We start from the raw sequence: 26,696 nt of genomic DNA, 5'->3' as shown, positions 1-26,696 counted from the left end.
AGATTTTTATTTATTTTTGCTCCCTTATCTTTCTTCATATATAATTCATAAGCAGTGTTAAAGGGTGCCTGAGATCTAAGATTTGCATTGCTAATGACTGCTTCTCTGCAACGGTTGTGAAGGCAACAACAATTAACTAGTAGAGTAAGTAGGATGTCAGGGTAAATAACACATATTAATTTACACATACATAATCAACAGTGTGTAGTAGAAGTATACATCCAAATCATTTTTTTCATTTTCTTAACTAATCCGGATGTGACCTCCCTCGTCAACATTGCGTCACCACGTAAACGTAGTAACGCTCTAGTGCTACGCGCTGGAGCTGGGTGTGAAGATGGCGGACGAGGAGGCCGAGCAGGACCGTAGTCCTGAGAATTGTGTCAGTGAAACGATTGGGGAACTCAGACAACGGTTGCAAGCACTGCAAGAAGTCGTGGTTAGAGACAGTGGAGATTCCTCAACCCAAACCTCTTCTGAGTTTTGCCAAGAGTTTTGTACGGTAAGATATTTCCCCTCACATACTCAACGTTAGCCAACAACATAGCAGTTAGCATTTTAGAATAAAGGTAACCTTACGTCTGGATAATTCCAGGTAGATGTTTTCTACGGTCACAGAGTAAAACATTGTGCAGTGGGTACACTTTGGTTAATCGTTGTAGAAGAAATTATAAAACTTTGACCAATCTGTAAGGTTAAACATATAAAACGTATTCTGCCTGCTGATATGGCAAGCTACGCTAAATAAGCTACTAGCACACGCTAGCTCAGAGCTGTATCTGCAGGAGGTAACTAAAGGATTGGTAGCTGTAATGTTATCGCCTCTACATCTAGTAACATGTCTATACAACTATATAAGTCTGTCACAGATTGATTCCATCAAACCAATACTACCCCGTTGGCACGCTTGGTTCAGGGTGATAGCGTTAACTATTCCCAGTTATCAGCCAACACAGTTCTGCCTGCAGATAGCAAACGTTAGCTTGTATGTTTAGCAACATGCGCGTGCACGAGAGCATAATGTTGCTGGTCCTCTAGCTCTCGGGTGAGCAGATTTAATTGGTCTTGCTTTGTTATTGCCACTGTTGAAGCCAGCGCCCCATCATTTGCTGCAAGAACAACTTTTACTACCTTACACTAAATGTAGCAAATTTGATAATAACTTCACAGGAAAATAGAGTATTGTTTTGGTGCGTACGTGACTAACAGAACGTACGCTTTTGCAGAAAGTGCACGCCGTATACCACCGTAGTTGTATACCAAAACAATTGCACCTAAATCAAATCCAGTCTGCTTTGATTCCTGCAAGTTGTCATTTGCACAATTCACTGTCAGAGATGTGTGTAGCTTGTTGTGTGATCTTATGAGAGCACAGAGGGCGGATCTGCACCAAACATCTCCATCTCCACTGACAATCCTGGGTTGGAATATGTCCATTGAGAGAAACAGACTACAATGTGAGATTGTTGAGGAGACATCCAAATATGTAGTCTACACAACTATTATTTAATCAACAGAAGACATGTTTAAAATAAAAAAATTAGTAGTAGGGTCATGTAAAGTTGCCTTTTTTTGCCTTTATGTGCGTCTCTAAGTTCCTCGTACTACTTGTGTATTTTAAAGCGGCACGGCATCGCTTACAATTTGCGAGCGATTTTTCAAGTTGACCGTCTTTCTTGAAAAATCCAAAGTGTTGCCAAACGTTTGATTTGTAGGTATTTTTCGGTGCGCTGTGTTTCTCTTTCTCCTCGATGTGTGTTGATAACTGAGACTCTCGGCCTCCATAGTGTGAAGCAGAGATCAAAGATCGTCTCTGCGGAGTGCTGACAGGATGAGAGGATATTATATGAATGAATCGTTTTTTTACCGATGCAAATCGATGCATCGCGAGTTCAACCCAAACTGTAGCCGATGTGCACTCTTTCAAACGGTGCACTCGCATCTTGAACGTTTATGCCGGTGCACCGATGCGAATCGGTGAATCTTAACATCCCTAGCTTCCACAGATGACATTTTTTTATGTATTTATTGTCAAAGCATTTAATATATGCATTGCTATCGGGATGTTAAGAGCATTCCATGGAATATAACAAAAAGTGTTTCTGAAATAAATTACATACCCCACCTTTTAAGTGCATGAAATAATTTTGCTCATTTTCGGAGTAGGGGCAGTTGTCTGATCTCCTGCCAGTTCTAGAACGTTTACTTGAGAAACATTTACCCAAAGACAGACTGATGAATGAGTAGGGATGGGTATCGTTTGAAATCTTATCGATTCCCTGTTTCGATTCCAAAATTGTAAAATAAAGAGGTCAAACGTTTAGATAACAAAAATATCTTAATTTTTTTAAGCTTTAACTGACATTTTTACAAAAAAAATACATGTACAAAAAGCCGGCGTTTTATCCAGTTTGTACACAACGATGGAGAAACTTAACAAGCAGCAGTGGTCCACTGAAGAGACCAGCTACCTACTGGGAATCTGGTCTTCAGAAAAGGTACAGAGGAAGCTGGAGCACAATCGGCCATTGTTGTTGTTGTCGTTATCGGTGTCAGCTGTGAGGGGTTTCAGCGCGGTTTGGCTTTATGAAGCAGGCACGCAAATGGTTACGTCATGACGCAAACGATGACGTAATGACGCAGCACCAGTCGGACTCTGGGCAGTGTGAAAAGAGCCTCCGCTAAACCGAAGAACCGGTTCTGAACCTGAAAAGCTCTAGCACGGAGCTTGAACCGGAGTTGCGTTGGTGTGAATGAGGTAACAGATATTTAAAAACGTTCAAACAATTGGTAGGCCAGAAATAGGGGTGGGCGATATTGAAAAATATAATATCACGATATTTTTCGAGCAATATCACGATAGACGATATTTATCATGATATTTTTTCATGTCGGTTATTATGGTTATTTTTCAAGTTACTTAACCTCTTAAGCCCCACGGACCCGAGCTCGGGTCCGAAAATGCTATATATGTAGAAATAGTGCTATATCTGAAATGTCATTCATGAAACTATTAATATTCCATACCCATCTGACCGGAGGAAACTTGGCTAACTGACGATACGAGAAAAAAAAAAGTTTTTCGAAAAATAAGTCTCACAAGAAGCCTCTAAATGAGCCCATGGCAAAAACGGGCAATTGCTATTTCTGCTCATAACTCACAAAAACGATCATTTATAATTCATACTTTCTGCACAAACAACACATATTCTGAAAGCTGAGATTCCACAGATTCCATGGGTATACACCCCATCACTACAGGCACAACATTAACCGAGCTAGCAGCCAGAACATAGTAAACAATATCAGTTTTCAAATCCATGACAATAATTAGGTCTTACCTTGGCTGTTTTGTGATCAAAAGTTGTGTTCAAAGGAATAAAAACGCTGCTCAAGGTTAATCCAATGTCTCTTGTCACTTTCTAACGATTACTGATAATCAATCCTTTCATTCACGGCAGAAGAGTAGGTCCAACGGTTAACAGTCCGTGGCTTCAGCCGTGGGAGATGCAGTTTACGCATAGCTCCCCCTCCGCAGGCGTAACATATTTACGTATTCAAAAAAGGTGTTAATCACCCAAATCGACCAATGGGTTCCAGAGATAGGATCTTGCGTAAGTATAAGTAAAGGCAGTATAGCTGGTTTACCTACACAACCACTCTTTTTACGCAGCATAGTATAGCATAGCATGTCCCGCGGCGACAGGAGAGCAGAGAACGGCAGATCGATCAGCAGGATTTGTTTTCTTTGTCTTCATTGTAACAATGGCAGCCAGAAAGAAGACTTTTTTTGTCCGTAGAGGAGGCATTGGACATCGTATTTCAGGACTCTCCGTCGGAAGATAGTGATCTCGTCACGCATAAAGGGGACAGTAATGACTCTGATTATGAACCTCCGTCACCGGAAAGGTATGTAATCTCTCTGTTTGTATCTATTACTTATTTATTTGGTGTAAGAGTATTCATCTGTTTTTATCTTTTTGTTATTTATTTGGTGTAAGAGTGTATTCATCTATAGTAATTTCACACACGTGACAATAACACGACGGCATCCATCTTGTGATATAATGTTCTTTCACACACTCAACAACAAACAAAGAAGATGGATGCCCTTTCTTGTTCTTGTTGTTGAAATAAACAAGACATATACATGTTGAATTTAACACGGTATTACATTACATTTCATTTAGCTGACGCTTTTATCCAAAGCGACTTACAATTATTACTTATATTATATATATATATATATATATATATATATACCAGGGGTAGACATTAAGGGTCGGTGGAATTGTATTATCACTGGCCCCACCATTGTAACCACTGGCCCGGGGCATTCGTCCAAAAGAAAATCAACTTATAATGAAGAAAATTAACTACAACATTTGAATCATCAGTTCTGTTCATATTTGGTTTATTAAAATAATGATATTGTGGTCATTGTTAAAAAATGTCTGCTATTATTATGAGTATTATTATTTGTATAATGCACTTTCTGCCTTCCTGTCATTAGGAGTTAGACATGTAATGGCTATGTAATAAATTAACCTTCATTATCAAATCAAATCAAGTTTTATTTATATAGCACATTTATAAACGATTTTTGGTCGAGCCAAAGTGCTGTACATATAATAAAAATAGCCTACAGTAGAGGCACTTTACAGCTAATACAATAGCACAGATTGTTCAAAATATCAGTATGAGAAAAACAACACCCTCTATCCTTAGACCCTCACATCGTACAAGGAAAAACTTCCGGAGAAAAACCCACAGTTTAAGGGGAAAAAAATGGGAGAAACCTCAGGGAGAGCAACAGAGGAGGGATCCCTCTCCCAGGACGGACAGACGTGCAATAGATGCCGTGTGTAAATCGAAGAGATAATACTTTACAATAATACAATACAATTTAGGATAATAATAATTATACTAAACTGCTGGGACATTTCGCCAATACCTTTTATATTTTCTACTCTTCACTTACTTGTCAGCATAGGTCGGCATTGATGTACAGAGCCGACAGAAGACCTTGTTTGTATTGGCATCATATTGAGAGGTGCAGCCAGTGACGCATCCTAAAACCAGGAAGTAAGCTGCTGGTTCCCTCGACAAAAAGCAATGGGATTTCTCCACAGGGTTTTGGAAAATAGCTGGAAATAAGGTCTGTGGAAAACAAACCTGTTTGATAAATGCACGTTTTGTTCAGCCGGATAATCTCCACATGTCTACCCTACTTTTATAATTTTCGAATCATAAATCTAATCGATACATTATAAAAAGGTTTTAGGACGCGTCACTGCACCACTAGAAGCCAACTCCATCGATCAAGCTGGCTGAAACTTTCTCTCGTTCTTCTTCTCATGCTCCCTGTCACTCTCCTTTAACTTCTCCGGTGACTTTCTTTTATTTGAAGATTGTTTTTTGCCCGGTGCTTGGCCGGTTACCGCTGGTATCAAAAACATTTTGTCGAATGATTAGGTGGCGCGACAGTCTGTAGTGAAGGAGCGCGCTCCCGCTCACGGGAGCCTGCTCGCGCTGCGCTCCGCAGCAAACAGCTGTTTGCTTTTCACCCAACAAGGACAACCGACTCACAGAACGCTATGTTGTAGCGTTGATAAACGAAACAATTTAACTAAATTGCTAGTCAAAATACCAATACCACAGGACAATTGTTTTAAAGCAATATGTTTAGTGGCCCGAGCGGGCAAGTGGAAAGTACGTTATGCTGGCCCGGGGTGTCTAAATAGTGCGTCCGGGCCAGCGGGCTATTTATAATGTCGAGCCCTGTATACACACATGCATATATATAAAATATAAATATATTAGACGGAATATTATTAAATATTGAAAAGATGATATGAACCCTGTCTCACATAATTTACACAGTATACATTTTGAGTGATATAATGTTATTTCACACACTCAAAATTGATGTTCTGCTGTTGTTGTAGAGAAATTATTTCTGATTTGAGTTTCCACATTTGTTTTCACAGTGAGGAAGGCGATGATGATATGGCTTTTGGATGCCAGAGTATTATGGGGAAGATGCCACCAAGGTCAGGAGGTACTGCAGGAGGTGCGCTGATGCTGGCAACAGCAGGGGGAAGACACCTGTGTACTGCAGGAAGTGTCAGGTCCCTCTGTGCTTCACTACCAAAAAGAACTGTTACATGGCATGACTTACTGGAGTAATACTGTAACATTCAGGGTTTGTATAAAGTTGTTTTTTTACCCAAAAAATGCTTGTTGTATAGTGTGTTGTTTTTTTAAATAAATCTGCTCCAGTTGGAGTCAAATGTTTCCTAAGTTTCCTCATTTTTATTGTGCAAGTAACATGCATCTAATGCAAAGAGGGAACTTCCCACACACACTACACCCACACTTCATTTTTGTTTTTGTTTTTATGGAACGAATACCTATGGTGATAATTAAATGTTATACAATGATTTTTACAGTCTGGTACCTGAAAAAGGTTAAACGGCACTGATGGAACCAAACGTGCCCAAAGCTTAGTCCGCTTGGACTTTTTTTTGCTAAATCTCTCTAAAAAGGTCAATTCTCACTTGTTTTGCATCAATCTTGATACAGGGTACTTATTATATGTTATACTTTGGATTCCTAAAGCTTTGAGGCTACTAACCCATCATTCAAGGGTGGTTTTCAATATAAGTAATGGGTTTTATTTGGGCAGAGACAAGAATTTACACTTTTTGACCATGTTCCATCTGGATTTACTCTGACACTGATGAAACATCTTTATTGATTCTGACACGTCTACATCCAACTCACAGATGTGACCTTGCTTTGATAAAATAAATTATTCATATAACCCTTTTAGAAGTTAAGTTATAGTCCTTTGTTTTGGGCATGTCATTTTCGAGCCTGAAACCTGAAAAACAGGCTTGGGGTTTAAGAGGTTAACAGTACAACCAGTTACAACAAGGTAACAAAAACTAAAATAAAAAGGAGTAACAGATCAAAATACCATTTCAAGCTGGTTTTAATTCTGCAGTGAATCCCTGAATGAACAATTCAACAGGAATTTTGATATGGCTTCCTCAGTGTTCAAGTGGTAGGCCTACACTCTACACAACAAATGTCAACACTGGTTTCTTCACCAAGTAAATTGCACTCTCTTGCTAAATAAAATAAAAAATATTCAAGGCACAGTTTCTCAGTATAAAAATGCACTTTCTGTTTTAGCACTAGCAGTGATGTAACATCAATAAACATGAAAAGGAGAGTAAAACATAACTAAGTAAAACATCAATGAGGAAAAGTCAGTGCCAAACAATTCAAATGTAAACTTTAGACTTGAAGTGCAATCAAATACTTTAACATAACTGAACATCTGTTTAAAAAGGGAAAAACAATATAAATACCGTATTGATAAAATATAAGCCAACAGAATCAACCAAGACAATAAATGAAGTGCAATACTGTCTGAATCCTGACTAGACAGCTTGGTTTTTACTAACCGTTATCAGTATGTAGTTACTTCGGCATCATTTTGAAACGTGTATTACAATTAAATCACGGTCAAATAGGTTAATTTTGGTTTCCACCACAGTATTTACATGGATATAAGCCCCGCCCCCTCTCCAGCGCGTCCTGTTTGAATTACAGGAGTAAACACAGCTGACAGCCGCGGTGAAACTCCAGCGGTTAGGGTGAGAATATTCGCATTGCGTCCGTTGTGAACGCAGCTTAACGCAGTTCAGAAACCACTGTTCTGACGCTTTTAAAGCAACTTCGAGATTTTAACCAGTGACGTGCGGTGAGGTTCATGGCTGGTGAGGCACTGACTCTTTCAGAGTCAGATTTACAAATATTATATTTTGACCTTAATCGAAATATTCGGTTATTTTCAAAAGCTTTTTTAGTCTGATGCTTCAATTCATTTTAAACAGACCGTTCAACAAAAGGATACCCACAATCTAAATATTGGATTGTTCTTTCTTAGTAAGATTTCATTTGCATTACAATTGTGGTCTTACCTTGACTTGAAGATGAAGTCCATGCTATCCTTCTGGACAACAATCTCTATTACTTTTTTGTAAAAGTCCTCCTTATCTTCCTGTAGTTTCAAAAGTCTAGTTTGTTGTTCGCGTTTACCGCTACCGTGCCTGCGTAGAATAACAGTAGCAACAAGAACCTGTGGCCTCACTTGCGCCCCCTTCAGTGCGGCAGAGGTTATGGCTGCCTCCCCTGGTGCTTTTTTCATTGCCGTTGTATGATGAGACCAGCGAGCCTAAATATCATATATATATATACGTGAAATAAGTTATTTAGAGACTATGGATGGCGAGGATAAATGTAATAAAGGGATCTACAAACATTACATTGGTGACATACAGTGAGATGGTGCAGGCATGCGCTTAGGGCCCGCTTTCCAGCCAGTTTCTGTGGGGTGACGCATTCTGAGGTGAGGCAGATCTCATCTGTGCCTCACCTTACCACACAGTAACTGGCTTGAGCGTGCTCACAAAATAAGTGCCCGCGCTAAATTAGTGCCCGCGCTCCAGCCAGTTACTGTGGGCTTACGAGAGGCAGAGCTCGTCCCTGCCTCACTTCTCATCGCTACCCGTGGTTGTAGCGGAGCTCGGCAAATGTGCTGATTTTGACTATAAAAAGCGATTGGAATCATACATAAATCACACTTACAAAACAGATCAGTGGAGACATGTTATTATTATTACTATTTAGTTTTTCTTTAGTTGTTTTTCCGTTACATTGGAGTATGACAGGTGAGGCTCTGCCTCCCCTGACTGCACGTCGCTGATTTTAACAGTATCAGGGGCACGCAGGCCATGGTGGCCGTAGAACTTACAATTATTTTCGGGGCTTCACGGCCAGACTGGCCGTCATGGCAGCCGTGAAAATCCTACCCTGGTGCACTATCACGATAGATATGATATCTCTGAAAAGGCATATCGTGGAGACCTAATATCGTCTCAACAATATATATCGTCATATCGCCCACCCCTAGCCAGAAGTATCCGAAGCAGCATTCAGGGTCATAGGGAGTGACACTGACATAGACTGGAGCGGGGTTTGAAAACAGAATCTCTAAATAAATTCCAAAACTTGCAGAGAAGGACATGTTATGTTCTGTTTAGATTTTAGCTTTGACATAATCACATATTGTTTGTTGTATCTAAAACATTTTGTTTTGTACATTTGAGAATAAATAATACATTTAATTGCACAACAACATTTGATGAATAATACTTAAAAAGGAAAGATTATTAATAATGATACTTTTCATTAGTTTGCTGTGTAATTGGAATGAGTTAGTCAGTATGTTTAGGAGTTATTCACAGTGTAGTGTAAAGCCCAGAAGTAGATTCTGTGGGTGGAAAATTCCAAGTGTGTAGGCTGAAGTTAAGACATCTGAAGCCGGGAGCCTTCTCTGTAAACGGAGCCGTTTCCCTTCCCTCCAGACAGCTCTCCCCTGCAGATACTCAGTCTGACTGCATTAGCTTTTCTGACCAAGGTCAGCATGAATTAGTATTATTTCCAAGATGGTAATAAGCAGGAGTATTTAGTAACGCTGATTCTTTATTTTCTTATGACTTAGTCATTCAGAAATGCATATCTAACTACTCTGGCTCCATTATTTAGAAACATAAACATGTTACAGAATAAATTGAATATTAATTGTGAATTAGGCTTCCTACAATAGAATTAATGATTGCCTGCAATGTTAGCTTTAAATATGTGTGTCTGCTCGAAAGAAAACTACACTGCATCAAATGAAGCACTTCCTAAACTAACCTTTGAGTTGTCATTGTTGCGACTGCTGTCCAGGGTAGATGACTTGTATAGAAAAGGACTTGGAGAGCAGGCGGTAGATTGATCTTTGCGTCTCATCACCAACAATATCTAAACAACCAATGTTTGTAAATAAATAAATAGTTTACCAAAGCACACAGTTATTTGGCCTTTTGATTTGTGCTCCTAAACCTTTAACATGTAGCCTACAGAACCTAGAATGTATTTTTGACGTTGATGCCAGTTTTCTTTCTAATATCATGCATCTCATTTGTACATTGGCAGGAATATAGAATATCGCTGTAGAGAAACCAGTGTTCTCCTTTTTCAAATCAATGAATAATCTTAATATTGACTGAAATGTTCAGACGATCATATTGCCCATAATAGTGCAGCCCTACTTATCGGTAACCTTTATCGTACACCTTTGGACAGAGCAACACAACTTTGGTCATTGTAGTTATCGATGTGGTCAGACAATGGGACGTGTTTAAACAAGTCAGCAGTAAAGATGGGAGGTCAAAGTTGAACCCGGTGTCGGCTCGCTCACACTTCAGGAATTGTAGTGATGGATAAAATAATTCTATAAAAAGATGTTCCTTTGTTTAAAACAAATGATAAGGTGTCTCTTTTGTTGTTTTCCTTGTGTTTTCTTTTTGTTACAAAGTGCATCGTTTTGTGTTGACTCAGAATGGGTTTTATGACCAGGTTTACACATACAAGGAATTTGCTCTGGTATAAGTGGTGCTTTAAAAAGAAACAGAAGGAAGAATACTTGGAAACAAATATAATACTATCATAACGACTATTGTAACAAATAAAAAATAAAGACAATATTTACACAAAATATTATTACGTGGGAAACTGAGTACCGTAAACAATAATAAAACGTGACAGATACTATATACTGTATTTAAAGTGGAGAGCTGTGCTGATTTAAAAGAGGTAGTGTGGGGAAGAAATGTGCAACATGTTCAGGATTTTTAATTAAAAAAAGAACAAGATACTGTTCACATGATGTGCATTAATGTAATGTATTATGTTTTTCTGGGGTGGTTACAAGTCAGTGTCAGTGGAGGTCCCGGGCCTTTTTAATCCTTCAGTTTCAAGATTTAAACAGATGGTAAACGTTTTCAGTGCAAACCGGATCTGTTAAAGTGTTATTTAGTAAGTGACGGACTGTTCCCTCTCTGTAGACGCTGCTGGAGTGTGCATGCCGCTGGAGGATACAGGAGGAGCCTTTGGCCTTGGTGGAAGTGTACATAGTCGCTCTGCACAGTTACGCGCAAGCTTCTCCTTACCTCTCATTGGAGTGTGGAAATGTTCCTCTTGTGGTTGAGAAGCTCTCACTGTAAGTACCCCATAAAGATTAACTTCAGATAGATGTAGGGTTTAACGTAAAGTCAATCATCAATATGCTGCATGCAACTCTGTTTCATAAGCTACATTTTAGCTTTCTTAATTCTGTCAAACTTAAAGGGGACCTGTCATGCAAAATGCACTTTTGTACGTCTTTTATACATCAATATGTGTCCCCGATGTTCCAGGGAACTCACCAAGTGTCAGAAAACACAACCCTCTCTATTTTCCTCCGTACCCAAATCTCTAAAAAAGGGGCTGCAACGGATCTGATACAGACTGATCCAAATTTGAACACTGTCCTGACGGTGGTGCTACGGCTATTGGTCAATTCTCCACCTATCAGGGGAATGAGAGGTTGGGCCACGGCCGGCCATTGCTGCTCGAAAGCGCTGGAGACGCTGTAGTACATATGCCAGGCCTGTAAGTGGCGCTGTAGTCTGCCACAAAAGCAGCGAAGAAGACTTCCCTTGCATGGTTGCCATGGTTGCCCTTCTGTTTATTCTCCGCTGTGGCTCTTTTTCTCCCTCCCCGAGGCAAGCTTTTGCTCCTCCTGCTTTAAAACAAATGAATAATGACTCTATATAATCATATGTAAGGGATAATGTGCAGCGAGGCCGTCATTATGGGGAAAAGAACACCGACAGGCTGATCAGGATCCCGACGCCAAGCGGAGGGATCTAGATCGGCATGAAGGCACATTATGCAATGTGCAATGTGCACATTATCCCGCTTATTACATGGCCACATTCTCGACAAAGTAACGACATGACTCCCAATATTAATTGAAATGCTTTTATGGATTTAGAAAATGATTTTATTGATTTAAAAAATAGTTGTATTTATTGATTTAAATTGACATGCATCCGCTAAGAAAAATAGTCCGTTGTTACTAGCAACGGCAGGAACTGCTTCGATAGTGTTTTTGAGGAGCTTTTTGATTACAGATTTGAAAACATCGCTGCTTGCTTTAAAAGCAGCACAATTCATGATGTCAAACCTTGGAAAGTATCTAGATATCCCTGCCCTAATGCCAAAGGAACTGCACACTGAATATGTGTCGCTGTTTGATGTCTATGTCTGGACCGCTGCGTACAAAGGAGGGTTTCTGCCCCATTACTTCTCTTCTTACTTCTATAAGAATAAAACACGGAGGACGGAGATCTCTTTTTGTCCCCCTCTTCTCCCCGCTACACAGAATCAGCCCCCTGCAAAAACAGCGCTGGAAAGAGCAAATGGAGCGAAATGAGGCATGGCTAAAATGCAGGATTTTTTTCGTATTTTGAAAAAAAAACTATATTGATATACTTTATATAGGTATGGCCCTACAATATATTGTTCAAATATAGCATGATAGGTGTCCTTTAAGTTGCCCATGGTTAACAATCTATGTCATGCCTATGTTGATTGCTCATGTGTCCTGCAGGAGTCTATTAGAGCTTTTGCTCTCACTGAAGACGGATGTTCCTGATGTCTTATGGAAAGCATACAAGTCTTCTGTACAGGTAAAGCAGAGTATTCTCCTTTGGATTTTCAACCCATGAAAATAACACTGTCTACCCCTCAGCTCATGTCCACAAACTGCATTAAACACTGTTAAAAGGTATTTTGATTTAAGTAAGGAAATAGGATTTCAAACTTTATTCACTCCATCATATTCTGGGTTCACAGCCTTTAGTTGAGCTAATTAGATTTCCATAAACTTGCTTTTTAATTGCAATTCCAACTCTACCAAAACCATGACTATGTAGACTTTAACTTCAGACACTCCCTCACCTTCTGCATTGTGTCTGGAAGTCATGGAGTGTTCCTGTTGTGTGCAGTTTGCTTCCAGTAAACTGCAGGAGAATGGACTCCCCCAGCTGTCCCTGCTCTCTGCTCTGGGCCAGTATGACGGAGTTTGGACCAACTGGACCCTGCAAGGCCTTCTGTCCAAAGAAATCCTCCAGACTCAACAAGGTCAGTAATTGTTCTGCTTTTCAGACACCATACGCAGGTCATGGCCGTTATTGGATCACGTAAATAGAACAACAAATTAAGGAATAATTGTGAAGTTATTGCATTATTCTATTTATCCAATTATGTTGAGCCTGAGTCTTGACCATAACATGTTATTTTGAATATATGGTGATATAAATCCTTGTGGATATTACATTACTGATATGAATACATTTAGATTTTTGGAGTTAACCTGTTAACCTGTTGCGGAAAAACGCATCATCTGAGGGCATCTTAATATTTAATAAACTATGAATGTTTTATATTCATGTAACGGGAAGAAACTCGGCTAACAGATCTTTTTTTTTTTTTTTGCAAAAAAAACCCCACAAAGCTAGCGCTGAGCCTATGAATTAGCCACGAGCGAAAAAATGCTAACGCCGGTTGCACAGAAACTCACTCATAACACCCTTATTACTTATCGTAGCTGCACACCCAACCCATCGATTAGCATCATGAGAAGACACAGAATCGATAGGTACCTACATCATCACTCTATGATAAGAACTTGCGACTTTATAAACAAAAACAGACATCACAACACTTGGCTCTAGGTAGCTAAAATGGCAATATCTCTTCCCTTCGTTGTTGTCTGATCAAAAGTTGTCTTCAATGGCACTGAAACGATAAAAACGCTGCTGAAGTTAATCCATCGGTTAATCCAATGTGTCCGTGTCACTTTGAAATGATTTCTGATAATCCATCAGCAATAAACCTGCTTTTCTATTTCCAGATGTCAGAGCGAGAGATAGGTTCACTCTGATGCAAACCTGCATGCGCGAAGCCCCCACTTCTTTTTGGTAACGTGGGTGTGTATGTGGAAATTCTCCTTGGATTCTATTGGCTCTAACTGTTAAAAAGAGATGTCAATCACCAAAATCGACCAATGGGTTCCAGAGAAACGGCCAACACGCCCATTTCCACCCAAATGACCCCAGAGTAGGGATGCCAGCGATTATTCGATTAATCGTTAGTCTCCATAATCGAATATTATTTTTAAAAATCGATTTTATTTATATATATTTTTTTTATTATTTATGTTTTTTTTTAAATTATTTTTTCTGGCTTAGTTTCAACCAAAATATAGACTAATGCTAATAATAGTAATAGTATTAACAATTGTAAATGGCCATTGGTCACACCACCAGTTTGTTTTACTGTAAACTTGGAGGAAGCCTGCATGCAGAGCAGACTGCTGCTGCAGCACGCTACACACCGCCCCCACCCACCCTCCCTCACACGTGCGACTAAAGATGAACAAAGCGGCAGGTAAAAAGAGTTCCTCCTCGTGGAACAATAGGCTAATTATTGAATGTATTTCAATGCTGCTATTATTAATACAGGCTACATGATGGTGGTTTATTTTTTGTTATTGTCTAAAGTGCCTGCCATTGCCTTTATTTGAAGATGTGCGATGCGCGCACAATTTATTTATTGCAATGCTGCTATTATTAATACAGGCTACAGCCTGTATTAATAATAGCATTGCAATAAATAAATTGCTATAATAATATTTATTGCAATGCTGCTATTATTAATACAAGCTGTAGCCTGTATTTAATAATGGCAGCATTGCAATAAATACATTGTGCGCGCATAGCGCATCTCCAAATAAAGGCAGTGGCAGGCACTTTAGAAAATAACAAAAAATAAACCCACATCATGTTGATGTGGGTTTATTTGTCGTTTATTTTGTTTGTACTGTTAAACATGTTCCAGTAAAGAAAACAACGGAATTCCTTTTGTCTGAGTTTTTTTTTTTTGTCCCGCGGGGGGGGCGGGGGTCGATTAATCGATTATTATTCGCCAGGGCTGCCGAATAATCGATTTTGATCATGGTCAGTTTCTGGCAACCCTACCCCAGAGGTGGAGTTTTTTTTGCTAAAACTCTCTAAAAAGGTCAAATGTCACTTGTTTTGCTTCAATCTTGATACAGGGTACTTATAAATAAATGCTTCAACTCCACAAAACCGATCAATCGAGCTATTCTCACGCCACATGCCGCTCTTCTGAGTTTACCTGGGACAGACAGCTTTTCTGGCAGGGTACTCTAAAAACACAACTTATAAAATCTTAATAAACAGATCACTTATACGTTTTCCTATTGTTTTTCAGTTGAGGAGTTCTTGGTGCAGGAGGGGCCGGTGCTGTTGGAGATGAGGGTGAAGCAGCTGATGAAGGATGCTGAGCTGGAGAAGGGTGCCCTGCTGGCACAGGCCTGCTCCGAATGTCCAGCCTTCCAAGGGAGGGGAACTTTCAAGCAGATGCACCTCGTCTGTCTCTGTGCTACCTCAGAACAGGAGAAGCTGATGGAAGAGGTGAGGGCAGCTGAAATTAAGTTTAACCTGTTAAGCCCGATGCCCCCGCCGGCGGGGGCACAACACAACAATATTCACGAAACTGTGTCTCGGGGCTTCTTAACATTGAACAACCTATTAATGTGTCATACCCACTTAACAGGAAGAAACTCAGCTATCAGACAATATTAACCATTTTTAGCGAAACAAAACTTAAGGGTAATACAAAGCCTCTGAATTAGCTCTAAGCGAAAAAATGCTAACGCACTTAGCACAGAACTAACGGTAGCGATCTTTTATACTTCATGCAATCTGCACAAACTAGATATCTTATGGAAGCTGAGACTCCACAGATTCCATTGGTATTAGTATCATCACTGTACGACCAAAACTCACTGCAGCGAAGCCAGGAAAGACAACACACATTTCACTTTACGGTGCCAAAACGGCAAATACATCTTACCTTTGCTGTTTTCTGAGCAAAAGTTGTGTTCAATGGCATTAAAATGCATATAAACGGTGCTGAAGGTTAATCCAAAGTGTTCGTGTCACTTGATTACTGATTATAGCGACAGCAGGAAACAAACAAAGTCGCTGAGGCCGGGCCTGTTTGATATTCTGTGACACGCTACAAAAAAGTACTTGCTGAGATCAAAAACTCTGTTGCAAAATAATGTGGTTTAATGAAAACTGGGATGATCAACTTATTCTCCTTGGACATGTACATCGTTATATTAATCAGAGCAATAATTTCAACTTGCGGTCAACAAAAAGTACAACGGCCCTGTGTCACCCTCTCTTCCACACACACACCTCACGCAGGTGAACAGGTTATAATGAGTGCCGCCCATATCCATGTGACCCAAGCCAACCAATCAATAGTGATCAAACAAATATCTTATATTAAAACAACACGCAATACTAAACATGTTTCATGGCTCCTACACTAATAATCCATCATAGCCTTTATGACAATAAACTGAGTTTTCATATAGAGTGTATCAGATCTTCCGGTTTTGAGCATGCTGGCTGCGCATCACTCTCATTCACCAATGGTAATGTTTAGATGGATTTAGGGACTTCTGTCTCAATTCTATTGGCTCTAACGGTTCAAAAGAGGTGTCAATCACCAAAATCGACCAATGGGTTCTAGAGATATGGCAAATCCACCCAAATTACCGCAAGGGTGTTTTTCTTTTTGCTAAATCTCTCTAAAAAGGTCAAATTTCACTTGTTTTGCCTCAATCTTGATACAGGGTACTTATTATATGTTATAGTTTGGATTCCTAAAGCTTTTAGTCTACTATCCCATCATTCAAGGCTGGTTTTCACTATAATTAATGCTTTCTTTTTGGACGGACATTATAATTTACAGTTTTTTACTATGTTCAATCTGAATTTACTTTAAAATTAAAATAAATCTATAAATTCTGTAAATCGATTCTGACTTTTCTACATCCAACTCACAGGTTTATCATTGCTTTGAGATGCTTTGAAAAGAGTATTAATTTACCCCTTTTTAGAAGTGAAGAAATAGTAATTTGTTCTGGGAATGTTATTTAAACAGTACAAGCTACCTCTAATTTAAAAATGATTTTATAGACTGCTACTTTTGAAATAATTTATTTATTATATATATATATATATATTTATATAATTATTTAACTTTCTATAATAGTGGGATGGAGGGGTAGTATGCAATGCTATTGAATGTATTTTTTTTCTAATTCAATCTCAATAAAAACTGTTAAACAAAAAAAAAAGTATTTGCTAAGCTGTCCACATTAGAGGCATTTTTGACGACTACTATTGGTTTTAAATATATCTGATGCTGAAGCTTGCGGATGTTTCCTTAAGTCGACATAATGCACATTGTTCTTCAGTGAACCCTTCTTACTGTATACATTGTGTTTATCTGTGCAGCTATCAAAGGAGGATTGCCGAGATGCATTAGAGATGATCTGCAACCTGGAGTCCGATGGAGACGAGAGGGCGGCTCTCAGCCTGTGCTCGGCCTTCCTGACCCGCCAGCTTCTCCAAGGAGACACAGACTGTGCTTGGTAAGGAGACGCATGCCAGACCTTTTCAATCTGCAGTCTAACAAGGCTGTTTTTTATCTCACTAACTAGTATGCACTTTTTTAATTAATTATATATATGTTAACAGTGTTTGTCTGAAATATTTCAGTGTGAAGAAACATAAAGTTGTGTTAAAGTTACATGCAGAACATGTCTGAATAATCAGTATGTTGTTAATCCACACTGCGTGTCCTTGGTTTATGAACCTGTGTGTGTCATTGTGGTTGGTGTAGTTAAGAAATGTGGTCACAATCAGTCATTTTGAATTTGCAATGAATCCCCTTACTTCAAACCAGGGAGCTCACTCTGTTTTGGAGCAAACTGTTGAAGAGATTGGAGCCGTCGGAGCAGGCCTTCCTCGACCGATGTCGCCAGATGTCCTTACTTTCCAAAAATGTTTTCCATATCCTGTTCCTTATCAAGGTCATCCAATCAGAGGTCAGTAATCAATCAGCTGTTTTGGTATTATCAAAGTGTGGCCACCACCAGAATACAAAGTTCATTTAGTTTTTGATACAGATATTTGATACTGAGCCTATGGATGAGGGTTGATAGCGCAGACTACAGACACTGCCCCCCGCCTCGAGGAGAAAGCTGTAAAAGCCACCTTTCAGGTCCACAGTGGGCCATTCTTACAATATTCTGCATTGAGTACTCCTTACATGTACTCAAAAGTCAAATGTGTGGATTTGCTATGAACACTGTATCAAAAATGTATATTTACTCTGATTCAGAGTATTTATTTTATTATTAATGTAGAAATTAACTAGCAAACAAAAGTTGGTAACTTTGCCATACAGCTCAACACTGACTGATTTAGTTTAAAGTGTTGTTTTTATCTTTTATTAATAGTCTTAATTAATAGTGCTCTACATGTTTGGCAGCATTAAATTACAATTCTTCCTCTTTTTTCGTAGATTGACAGCGTTGGACTTCCAGTGTGCATCGAGATGTGTATAAGTGCTCTGCGAATGGAATCTGATGATGGGAACACCAAGGCCACTGTGTGTAAAACTATTTCCTGCTTGCTTCCCACTGACCTGGAAGTGAAGCGAGCCTGCCAGCTGACGGAGTTCCTCCTGGAGCCAACAGTGGATTCATACTACGCCGTGGAGACTCTTTACAATGAACCAGATCAAAAGGTAGATGAAGAGAAAAGGCCTGTTCCCAACTCTCTACGCTGCGAGCTCCTGCTAGTTTTCAAAACCCAGTGGCCTTTCGACCCGGAGTTTTGGGACTGGAAAACACTTAAGCGCCATTGTCTAGCACTCATGGGAGAAGAAGCTTCAATTGTTTCATCCATAGACCTGCTAAATGAACCCGAGGACCCTGAAGAAGAGGACGATTTCAGTGAGGAGTTTGCGAATATCCTGGACCACTTAGGCAGTGGCACCTATGAACTGAAAGATGTAAAAGACAAAAAACAAAAAAACAAAGATATGAAGAAACTGAGAGAAAAAGGGTTAATCTCTGCCAGGTTCAGAAACTGGCAGGCGTATATGCAGTACTGTGTGCTGTGTGACAAAGAGTTTCTCGGCCACAGGATCGTACGCCATGCACAAACTCATCTGAGCGGTGGAGTATACAGCTGCCCAATATGTGCTCAAACTTTTACCTCAAAAGACACATTGCTTCCCCACGTAACATCCCATGTCAAACAGTCAAGCAAGGAAAGGCTGACGGCCATGAAAACAACCAAGCAACTGTCTGATCCTAAAACAGCTGCCCCTGTTATTGCAGCATTACAGGCCAAGCCAGAATACAAACCTCGTAAAAATGGTGACTCCTCGGGGAAACATTTGAGGTTGAATGCTAATGTCAGAGTGTCTAGGCCTTCCATAGAGGGTGATGAAAATGTGTGCCCTGTTGGAAAATGTAAACACAGCTTCAAATTTTTCAAAAATCTCATTGCACATGTTAGAGGTCATGGGGACAATGAGGAAGCTATGATTTTCCTCGAAATGCAGAGCAAAAAGGTTGTTTGCCAGTACTGCCGCCGCCACTTTGTTAATGTCACCCATCTTAATGACCATTTACAAGTCCACTGTGGTGTGAAGCCTTACATCTGTATTCAGTTGAACTGCAGGGCAAGTTTTCTATCCAACACTGAACTCTTTGTACACAGGAAAACACATTCTGTTTTTAAGACACGATGCATGTTTCCAGAGTGTGGAAAGATTTTCAATGAGGCCTTCAAACTCTATGACCACGAGGCACAGCATTATAAAACGTTCACGTGTAAATTTGCAGACTGTGGTAAGGTATTCCATTCCCAACAACAGCTGGATTTGCACCACGGGGCCCATGCCCCTCACAAAGAGGAAAGTACGTCTCCTGAACACATCTCACACAATACGCAGCCAGGCCCGTCGCTCATTGAGCAAATGCTTTCCAACAGAACTCCCGTTAAACAAGAGAATTCCCAAGAAAACTGTACCACAGAGAGCACGGTTGATTCAAATAATGAAAGGCTGCCAGTTGCAATTGAGAGTTTGATGAAATCTTCCGAAGTTCCTGCGCAAACCTTAGGACTAAACACTGTAAAGCAAGAGCCCGAAAATGTGCCAGTTTCAACCACCCATACACAGAGTATGAATAATTCTGTGATTCAGCCTTTGAATTCCCAATTGTCTGATCCTAATGGACATAGACATGGTTCAAGTGGCCATTCTTTTGATAGTATGAGACCGCCCCAACAAAATCAGCCGGTACCTCCATTTAAAGCTAATGTAATCTTGCAAGCCCAGCTACAGCCCCAAGTGTTTCACAGTGCTGTAAATACTGGTCTAACAGCCTTCAAAACTGGCGGCAACTCAACACTGCAGGTGCAGCAAGGGACAATGTGTAGTAGCAACCTGTTAGCGCTGGCCAAAAAATCCATACAGCCAGCAATGTCACAACCACTTCCTCCAACACTAGCCCCTCAGCCACTACCTGGGAACAGATCGGAGAACTCTGTGACTTCCTCAACTAGCACAGGGCCCCTTCCAGGACAGAGAGAGCGCTTTCACTGTGCATTTGAAACATGTGCAAGGAACTACAGCTCCCCCAAAAGTGTTGCAAAGCACATGAAAGCGGTTCACTCGGAGTTCTATGAGAATTGGAAGAAAAATCGAACTAAAATCAAGACAACTTATGCTGCGGCACCAAGCAAATCATCTGTTGGACATCTCGGTTCATTTGTGCCAGTTCAGAACCAGCAGGGCAACGGAGTACCAGTTGGTGGGGTTCACAGGCAGAACGTTATCCGATCACCTCCTTATATTAATATGGGTGCACGCTTAAACAGCACTACTTTACCCTCCCATCCCTCACCTGCCCAATATCAGAATGCTTCACTCTTGATGGAAAACGTTTTAAATCCTATTGTTGTCTCTCAGCTAAGAAGTGATACAAATCCAATAACTGCACAGTCCCAGATTCCAGTTAATCAAAATTGGAACTTAGTCCCGGGAACTAAACAAATTCAAAACTGTGGCACCTCCCAAGTCTATCCATCTAACACACATGTGATCTCACAAGTCAATTCTAGTAGTGCTGCTCTGCCACGTAATCTCCCATCCTGCTCTATAACTGGCTCCACCAGAAACCGACCAGCACAGTCAATGCAGTCACAACTAATGGAAAATGCGAAACATTTCTCTAAACAAGCGGAAGACCTTATTTTGCCACATGCTTCACAAATGCAAAGCATCTCCGGTTCCAGGGCACCAGAAGAAACAAAATCAATGCAAAACCATCTGCAGTCTCAATTTTCCTCTTTAGACAATGCAAGCCAAAACCACAGTAACAACCAACCTCAAGCTACCGTCATCTCTGAAAACAATCCTGCAAATCAAAAGCGACCCAAAAGAAGCAGCAGGACCAAATGGCCAGCTATTATCAGAGATGGAAAATTTGTTTGTTGCAAGTGTTTTAGAGAATTCAATAGTCCAAAATCTCTCGGAGGCCATTTGTCCAAGCGTACAATCTGCAAACCATATGATGAGTCAGAACTGAACACAGACCTGCCATCATCATTTCTTGACTTTCTCAATTCAGAGCAAGCGATTAGGGCTGCTCAGCCACAGTCATCTTCCAGTCCTGCTGCTGTCTATCAGGAGAAGCATGCTCTGTCAGCAGCACATGTTTCAACAGCTGCAAAAGTCTACCCCGCCCCTAAGAAAAGGGGTAAATTGACAAAATATAAGAATGGTGCGTCTAATGATGACATTCTTAAGCAAATCAAGACGGAACCCAATATGACGGATATTTTTGTGAACACACCTGCTTCCCAGTCATTGTTTCAAAACTCTTGTGTGTCCTTTTCAGCTGGTGAACGCTTGCCAGGTAGCTCAGTCATACAGCACACAGAAAATGTTGCGCTGAAGCAAGAGGACAACTTGTTTAATACAGCCCATTATCCTCAGCCAAGTGCTGATGCATTTGCTGGAAGTGAATTCCCTGACCAACTTTTCTCTCAAATTCTCACAGAAAATGCTGACATAACCGTTCAGACACCAGATTTCAACTCAGCGATGAAAACGTTGTTACCTGATAGTCAGCTCAGTCCATCCACAAGCAGCAAGCAGGCTGGAACGCAAAGGAAGACAACTGATCAATATATTAAAAAGAGACTGCGGGAGCAGATTTTAGCTGGTGACTTTCAACGTAGAAACACCTTAGGCCATTCAAGCAACACTGACACGAATGCCAATTCCAAGAGTCCCATGACTTTTGTCCCAATGTACAATCCTTCTGATAATTATGGACTTGATCAAATGTTTTGCGATGCAAAGAGTGACCAAAGTAGTAGTCTAGGAGAGATCATGCTAGAGAACTGTACAATCATCCCAGGAACCGCTGATGAAATCAAACAACTACTGAACACACAGAGCTTTACTGGTTTCAGAGAGTCCTCCACACAGCTGCAGGAGGTACTGAACCCCACAAGCGTCCTTGCAACTTATGCAAATCTTGACCCAACACCGTTATCTGCTAGCCAGTACCAGCAGATGACAGAAATTCAGGGTGCATTAGAAAAGCTTGACTTGGTCAGAGAAAGATCTAATCAGGTGTTGGCCCAAATGAAACAATGTAGCAATAGTACAGTCAACACAGGATCCCCAACGGTCTTTGTCAAGCCTTTTGCTTGTGAGGATGAGACATGCCCATTTGGCTCAATGTCAGGTGATGCTCTTTGGAGACACCTCTCCAAATCTCACAACTACACAATGGATATGGTGAATGTGGTTAAAAAAAGGTATGGCCAATATGCTCCTTTCCAGTGCCATACTTGTCCTAAGAGATTTACTCGTAACTCAAACCTCCGTGTTCACTACCAGTCGGTTCACAAATTATCTCTGACAGAAATCACAGATCTAGATATGTTGCGCAGAGAGGCCACTGTTCAAAAACGTGTTTCTTTAGCAGCTCAAACCACAATGCCTACTCATTCATCAAAGAAGAAAAAATTACCGCTCTATTCACTTAAAGATTCTGTGAAACTCAATACCCCATTAAAGGCATTTGTATCACTTACTAACATTAACGTAACTAATCATACATTTGCAGATGACAACCGGTCCACAGTCATTCAACCCTTGCTAACTGCTCCCATGCACAATCAAGCAACAACTCTACCAGCGCAGGCTCATACATCTACGTCAGCATTTCAGTCAGTACAAGCAGGGACTTCAGCACCACAGTTGTCAAATGATCCGCAAAGAAACTTGCCCAAGATGCCCACTCAACACTCACATGGTCAACGAGGTAAAGCCCGTTTGCCCAAAGTATCAACTCTTCTCACTCAGGCTTTATCTGCCACGCCGCAAGCTAATGGGCCTCCATCCGTCGACAAACTATCTGCAGTCAACAGGCCGCCGACAGTCAAGACAACTATATACAGAACCAAGAAGACAAAAAAGAAAAAGCCCAAATCCGCTGATGCCATGAGTCTGTACAGACCATATTGCTGCGTTCATCAAGGTTGTGTGGCAGCCTTCACCATCCAGCACAATCTGATCCTCCACTACAGGGCTGTTCACCAGTCTGCTTTGTCATTATTGGAGGTGAATAAAGAGCAGGACCAGAGTGACGAACTGGAGGATTTCATGGATTTTGATGATGATGATGAGGAGGGGGGGGAGAAGGAGGAGGAGGAGGAGGAGGAGGAGGAGCAGCAGCAGCCAGAGACCGAGATCCCACACATTTCTGAATTCAGATGTCAAGTTAAAGACTGCTCCAGAGTTTTCCAAGAAGTTCCCCACCTTTTGCAGCATTATCTTCAGCTGCATGAGTTCAGTCTCGACAAGGTTGGCAATATCTTGTCAAGCATCAAGCTCGGCAAGTTTACTTGTAACCACCAAGAATGCACATCAACATTCACTGCTTTCTGGAAGTATATCGGACACGTCAAAGAACAGCATAAAGATATGAAGTTGGCCAAACCTGATCTTAATGCCTCTTTTAAATGTGAAGTTGAAGGCTGTGACCGTGCATATGCCACAAAGTCAAACCTGCTCAGACATGTCATGAAAAAGCATAATGACCTGTACCAGGATCAACTCAAGGATCAACAGATAAAAGAAGACGAGATTAAACGGAACTCTAAGACTCCAAGACTGCATCACGAAATTACCAAGACCAGTAATGGGAAGGAAAACATTGAGAGCAATAAAAAGATCCTACAGAGGGGAAGTGAGACCAAGCGGGAGAAGGCAAAAAGAAATCACTGGACTAAATATGGAAACCCCTCCTTGAAATCTAAAGTGGAAGCATCTTCAATGTGCACGAATAGATTTCCCCTACAATACCCCTGTATGATTAAAGGTTGTGATTCAGTCACGAGATCAGAACGTAGCATATTAAAACATTACATGGGACACGGACTGTCAGAAAAGTATCTGGAACAGCAAAGGAGTCACTTCATATTCTGCAAAAAGTTTCCCAGGCAGAAGTGCCACTTGATCAGGAGTGATGATTCCAAATCAGACAACACCTCTGACCTGTCGGACATAGAGGGGACCTCAGACACCGGCCTGGGCGGAGGGGAATATGGAAGTTCAAAGCCTGTCCTACGCAAAAGGACCATTGCAGACTCCCCTGTTACATTGTTCAACACCAAATTATCAACTGAGGAAAGTTCTGATGGCTCTGTGATGCTCAAACGCAAACGAGGTCGCCCGCGTAAACTAGAGGGCAAAGCGGTGAAACGCAAGAAAATTCCCCGCACAACCAAGACAGCGGTACTTTACAGCAGGGACGATGAATCAGACTCCTCTTGTCCCGCAGTAATGCAGGACGAGAACGCTCCGCTGGCTTCTTTCAAACCGATGGGCTTTGAAATGTCTTTCCTAAAATTCCTGGAACAGTCCAAAAAAAGTTCAGAGACATGCAGAAATACCTCCAGCACCTCTGTCAGGTTTAGAAATCGGCAGTTTTTGAAATCACTTAGTAAGGTCAAAATAGTAATAGATGGGGCCTTTTCAGGGGTCTCTGACCTTATGTTGAAACAGCTGCAGGACATGCGGCCCACAGTGGTATTGTGAAAAAATAGCTTACTTGTTTTTTGTGGGTTTTGTAAAGCAGAATCTCAGGACTAGAATGAGTAAAATCTGCTGCAGACTGCTGCCCGACATACTAGATCTTTTTTACAAATCCAATAAATATAAGTTGTTTTTCAATGATACTGTATTATCTGTAAAATGTCTCTTTTTTATGGAAAAGTATATAGCATGTTTTTATTTATGGACTAGTATGTCAAAAAGTTACCTGAAATTCAAATGAGATCGACTTTTTGCTGTCTTATTGATCCCTGTGGGACTTCAGAAAAACAGACTCTGGACTGGATTTTATTGTGTAGTTTGTGATTTGGAGATGTTGATTGTGCGTTGGTTATATAGTCTGAGATCACCCACTGCCACCAGCAGTCTTGTTATTAAATGAACAGTTTTCTACAACCAGTTTGACTTGTTTTTTTTTATCATTTGCCATTTTGTTTGATACACTGCAGCTTTAGGGATTCATTTTGGATAATAAATAACAAATGGTTATATATATAATATGGTATCTCTACACATTTTTTTTTAGATACTCCAGTATTTTTAAAGTTATTTGTGTTCTGTCTCTAGAAGTCGTTTGGATATTAGATTGATTTGCTTAGCTTGGCAAAGGGATTGTGAACATAAAACGACACGCCTCCCTACGTTGAAATTCCTTGTATCAACACATTGTCTTTGTTTTACTGTACATCACACTACAAAATCTAAAAGTTGTATTGTTTTTTTAATCGATCTACTCTAAAGAATCATGTGTTTCCCAAAATGTGGAATTATCCTTTTAAACTAAGAAATGCCATGTAGAACTTGGTGCCTTAACTGTCATCTTGGTGTCGGGTCAGGCTTTTTTCCGTAGTCTTGAAGCAGAGAAGCTATTGATTTGTGAATTCACTTGGAAAAAAAGAAAAAGGCATATTAAAGGTGGGGTAGGTAATTTTGGCGAAATCATCTCGAGTGCGCTAGAATTTGAAAATACACAACCGGAAAAAATCTGCCACTTCCTTACAGAGCCCCTCCTCCAACACACACGAACGCGCACATGACCAATGAGGGCACGAGATAAGTTTGTGCACAGATGGAAGGCTGACAGGCAGGTAAGCCATCCAGTTACTTTAGCCGGGCCGGCTAAAATGATTGGTCGTGCTTTTTACAGCGCCACGGCTTCCACAGATGACATTTTTTTATGGATTTTTTGTCAAAGCACTTCAGATATTCATTGCTATCGGGATGTTAAGAGCATTCCATGGAATGTAACAAAGTGTATCTCGAGCCGGTTTCTCAAACTTACCTAACCCACCTTTAAGTTAAAGGAGTATATGTTCATTATTTAATCTTGCACATGTTCAAAAACAAAAGTATAGCATTTGAAAAGTATGATCAAAAATGTAACACAATTCAGAAAGTGCACACATAAGAAACTGGAACAATTAAAGAAGAATGAAATATTTGCACCTCTTACAAGTGTTCTTGTGAGAGGTTTATTAATTGGATGGATTATTAAGCTAGTGCTAACAAATGCTAACAGATCTTTAATGATCACACCCAAACTGTTAACAGTTTGGGAGTGATATACTGTCATTTTATTTATCTTCAGAATTTGTCCAACTCTATAGTCTTATAATTTGGATTGAAACTAATCAGGACTCACGCAGGCC

At 40.4% G+C, this 26,696-nt stretch overlaps 1 protein-coding gene across 1 annotated transcript; it reads left to right on the top strand.

Moving 5' to 3' along the window:
* The first annotated feature begins 294 nt into the window (after positions 1-294).
* Positions 295-25,443, top strand: znf292b (zinc finger protein 292b). The gene is made up of 8 exons (XM_034204513.1): positions 295-502; positions 10,968-11,122; positions 12,557-12,635; positions 12,954-13,089; positions 15,244-15,446; positions 17,349-17,485; positions 17,800-17,941; positions 18,421-25,443. The coding sequence occupies exons 1-8, from the start codon at positions 338-340 to the stop codon at positions 25,030-25,032; spliced, it is 7,629 nt and encodes a 2,542-aa protein (XP_034060404.1). The 5' UTR covers positions 295-337; the 3' UTR covers positions 25,033-25,443.
* Positions 25,444-26,696: the final 1,253 nt, after the last annotated feature.

This window comes from Gymnodraco acuticeps, unplaced genomic scaffold (genome assembly GCF_902827175.1).
Source record: "Gymnodraco acuticeps unplaced genomic scaffold, fGymAcu1.1, whole genome shotgun sequence".
Lineage (NCBI taxonomy): Eukaryota > Metazoa > Chordata > Actinopteri > Perciformes > Bathydraconidae > Gymnodraco > Gymnodraco acuticeps.
Note: the sequence above shows the minus strand (reverse complement) of the source record. Positions and strands in the feature narration are given on the sequence as shown.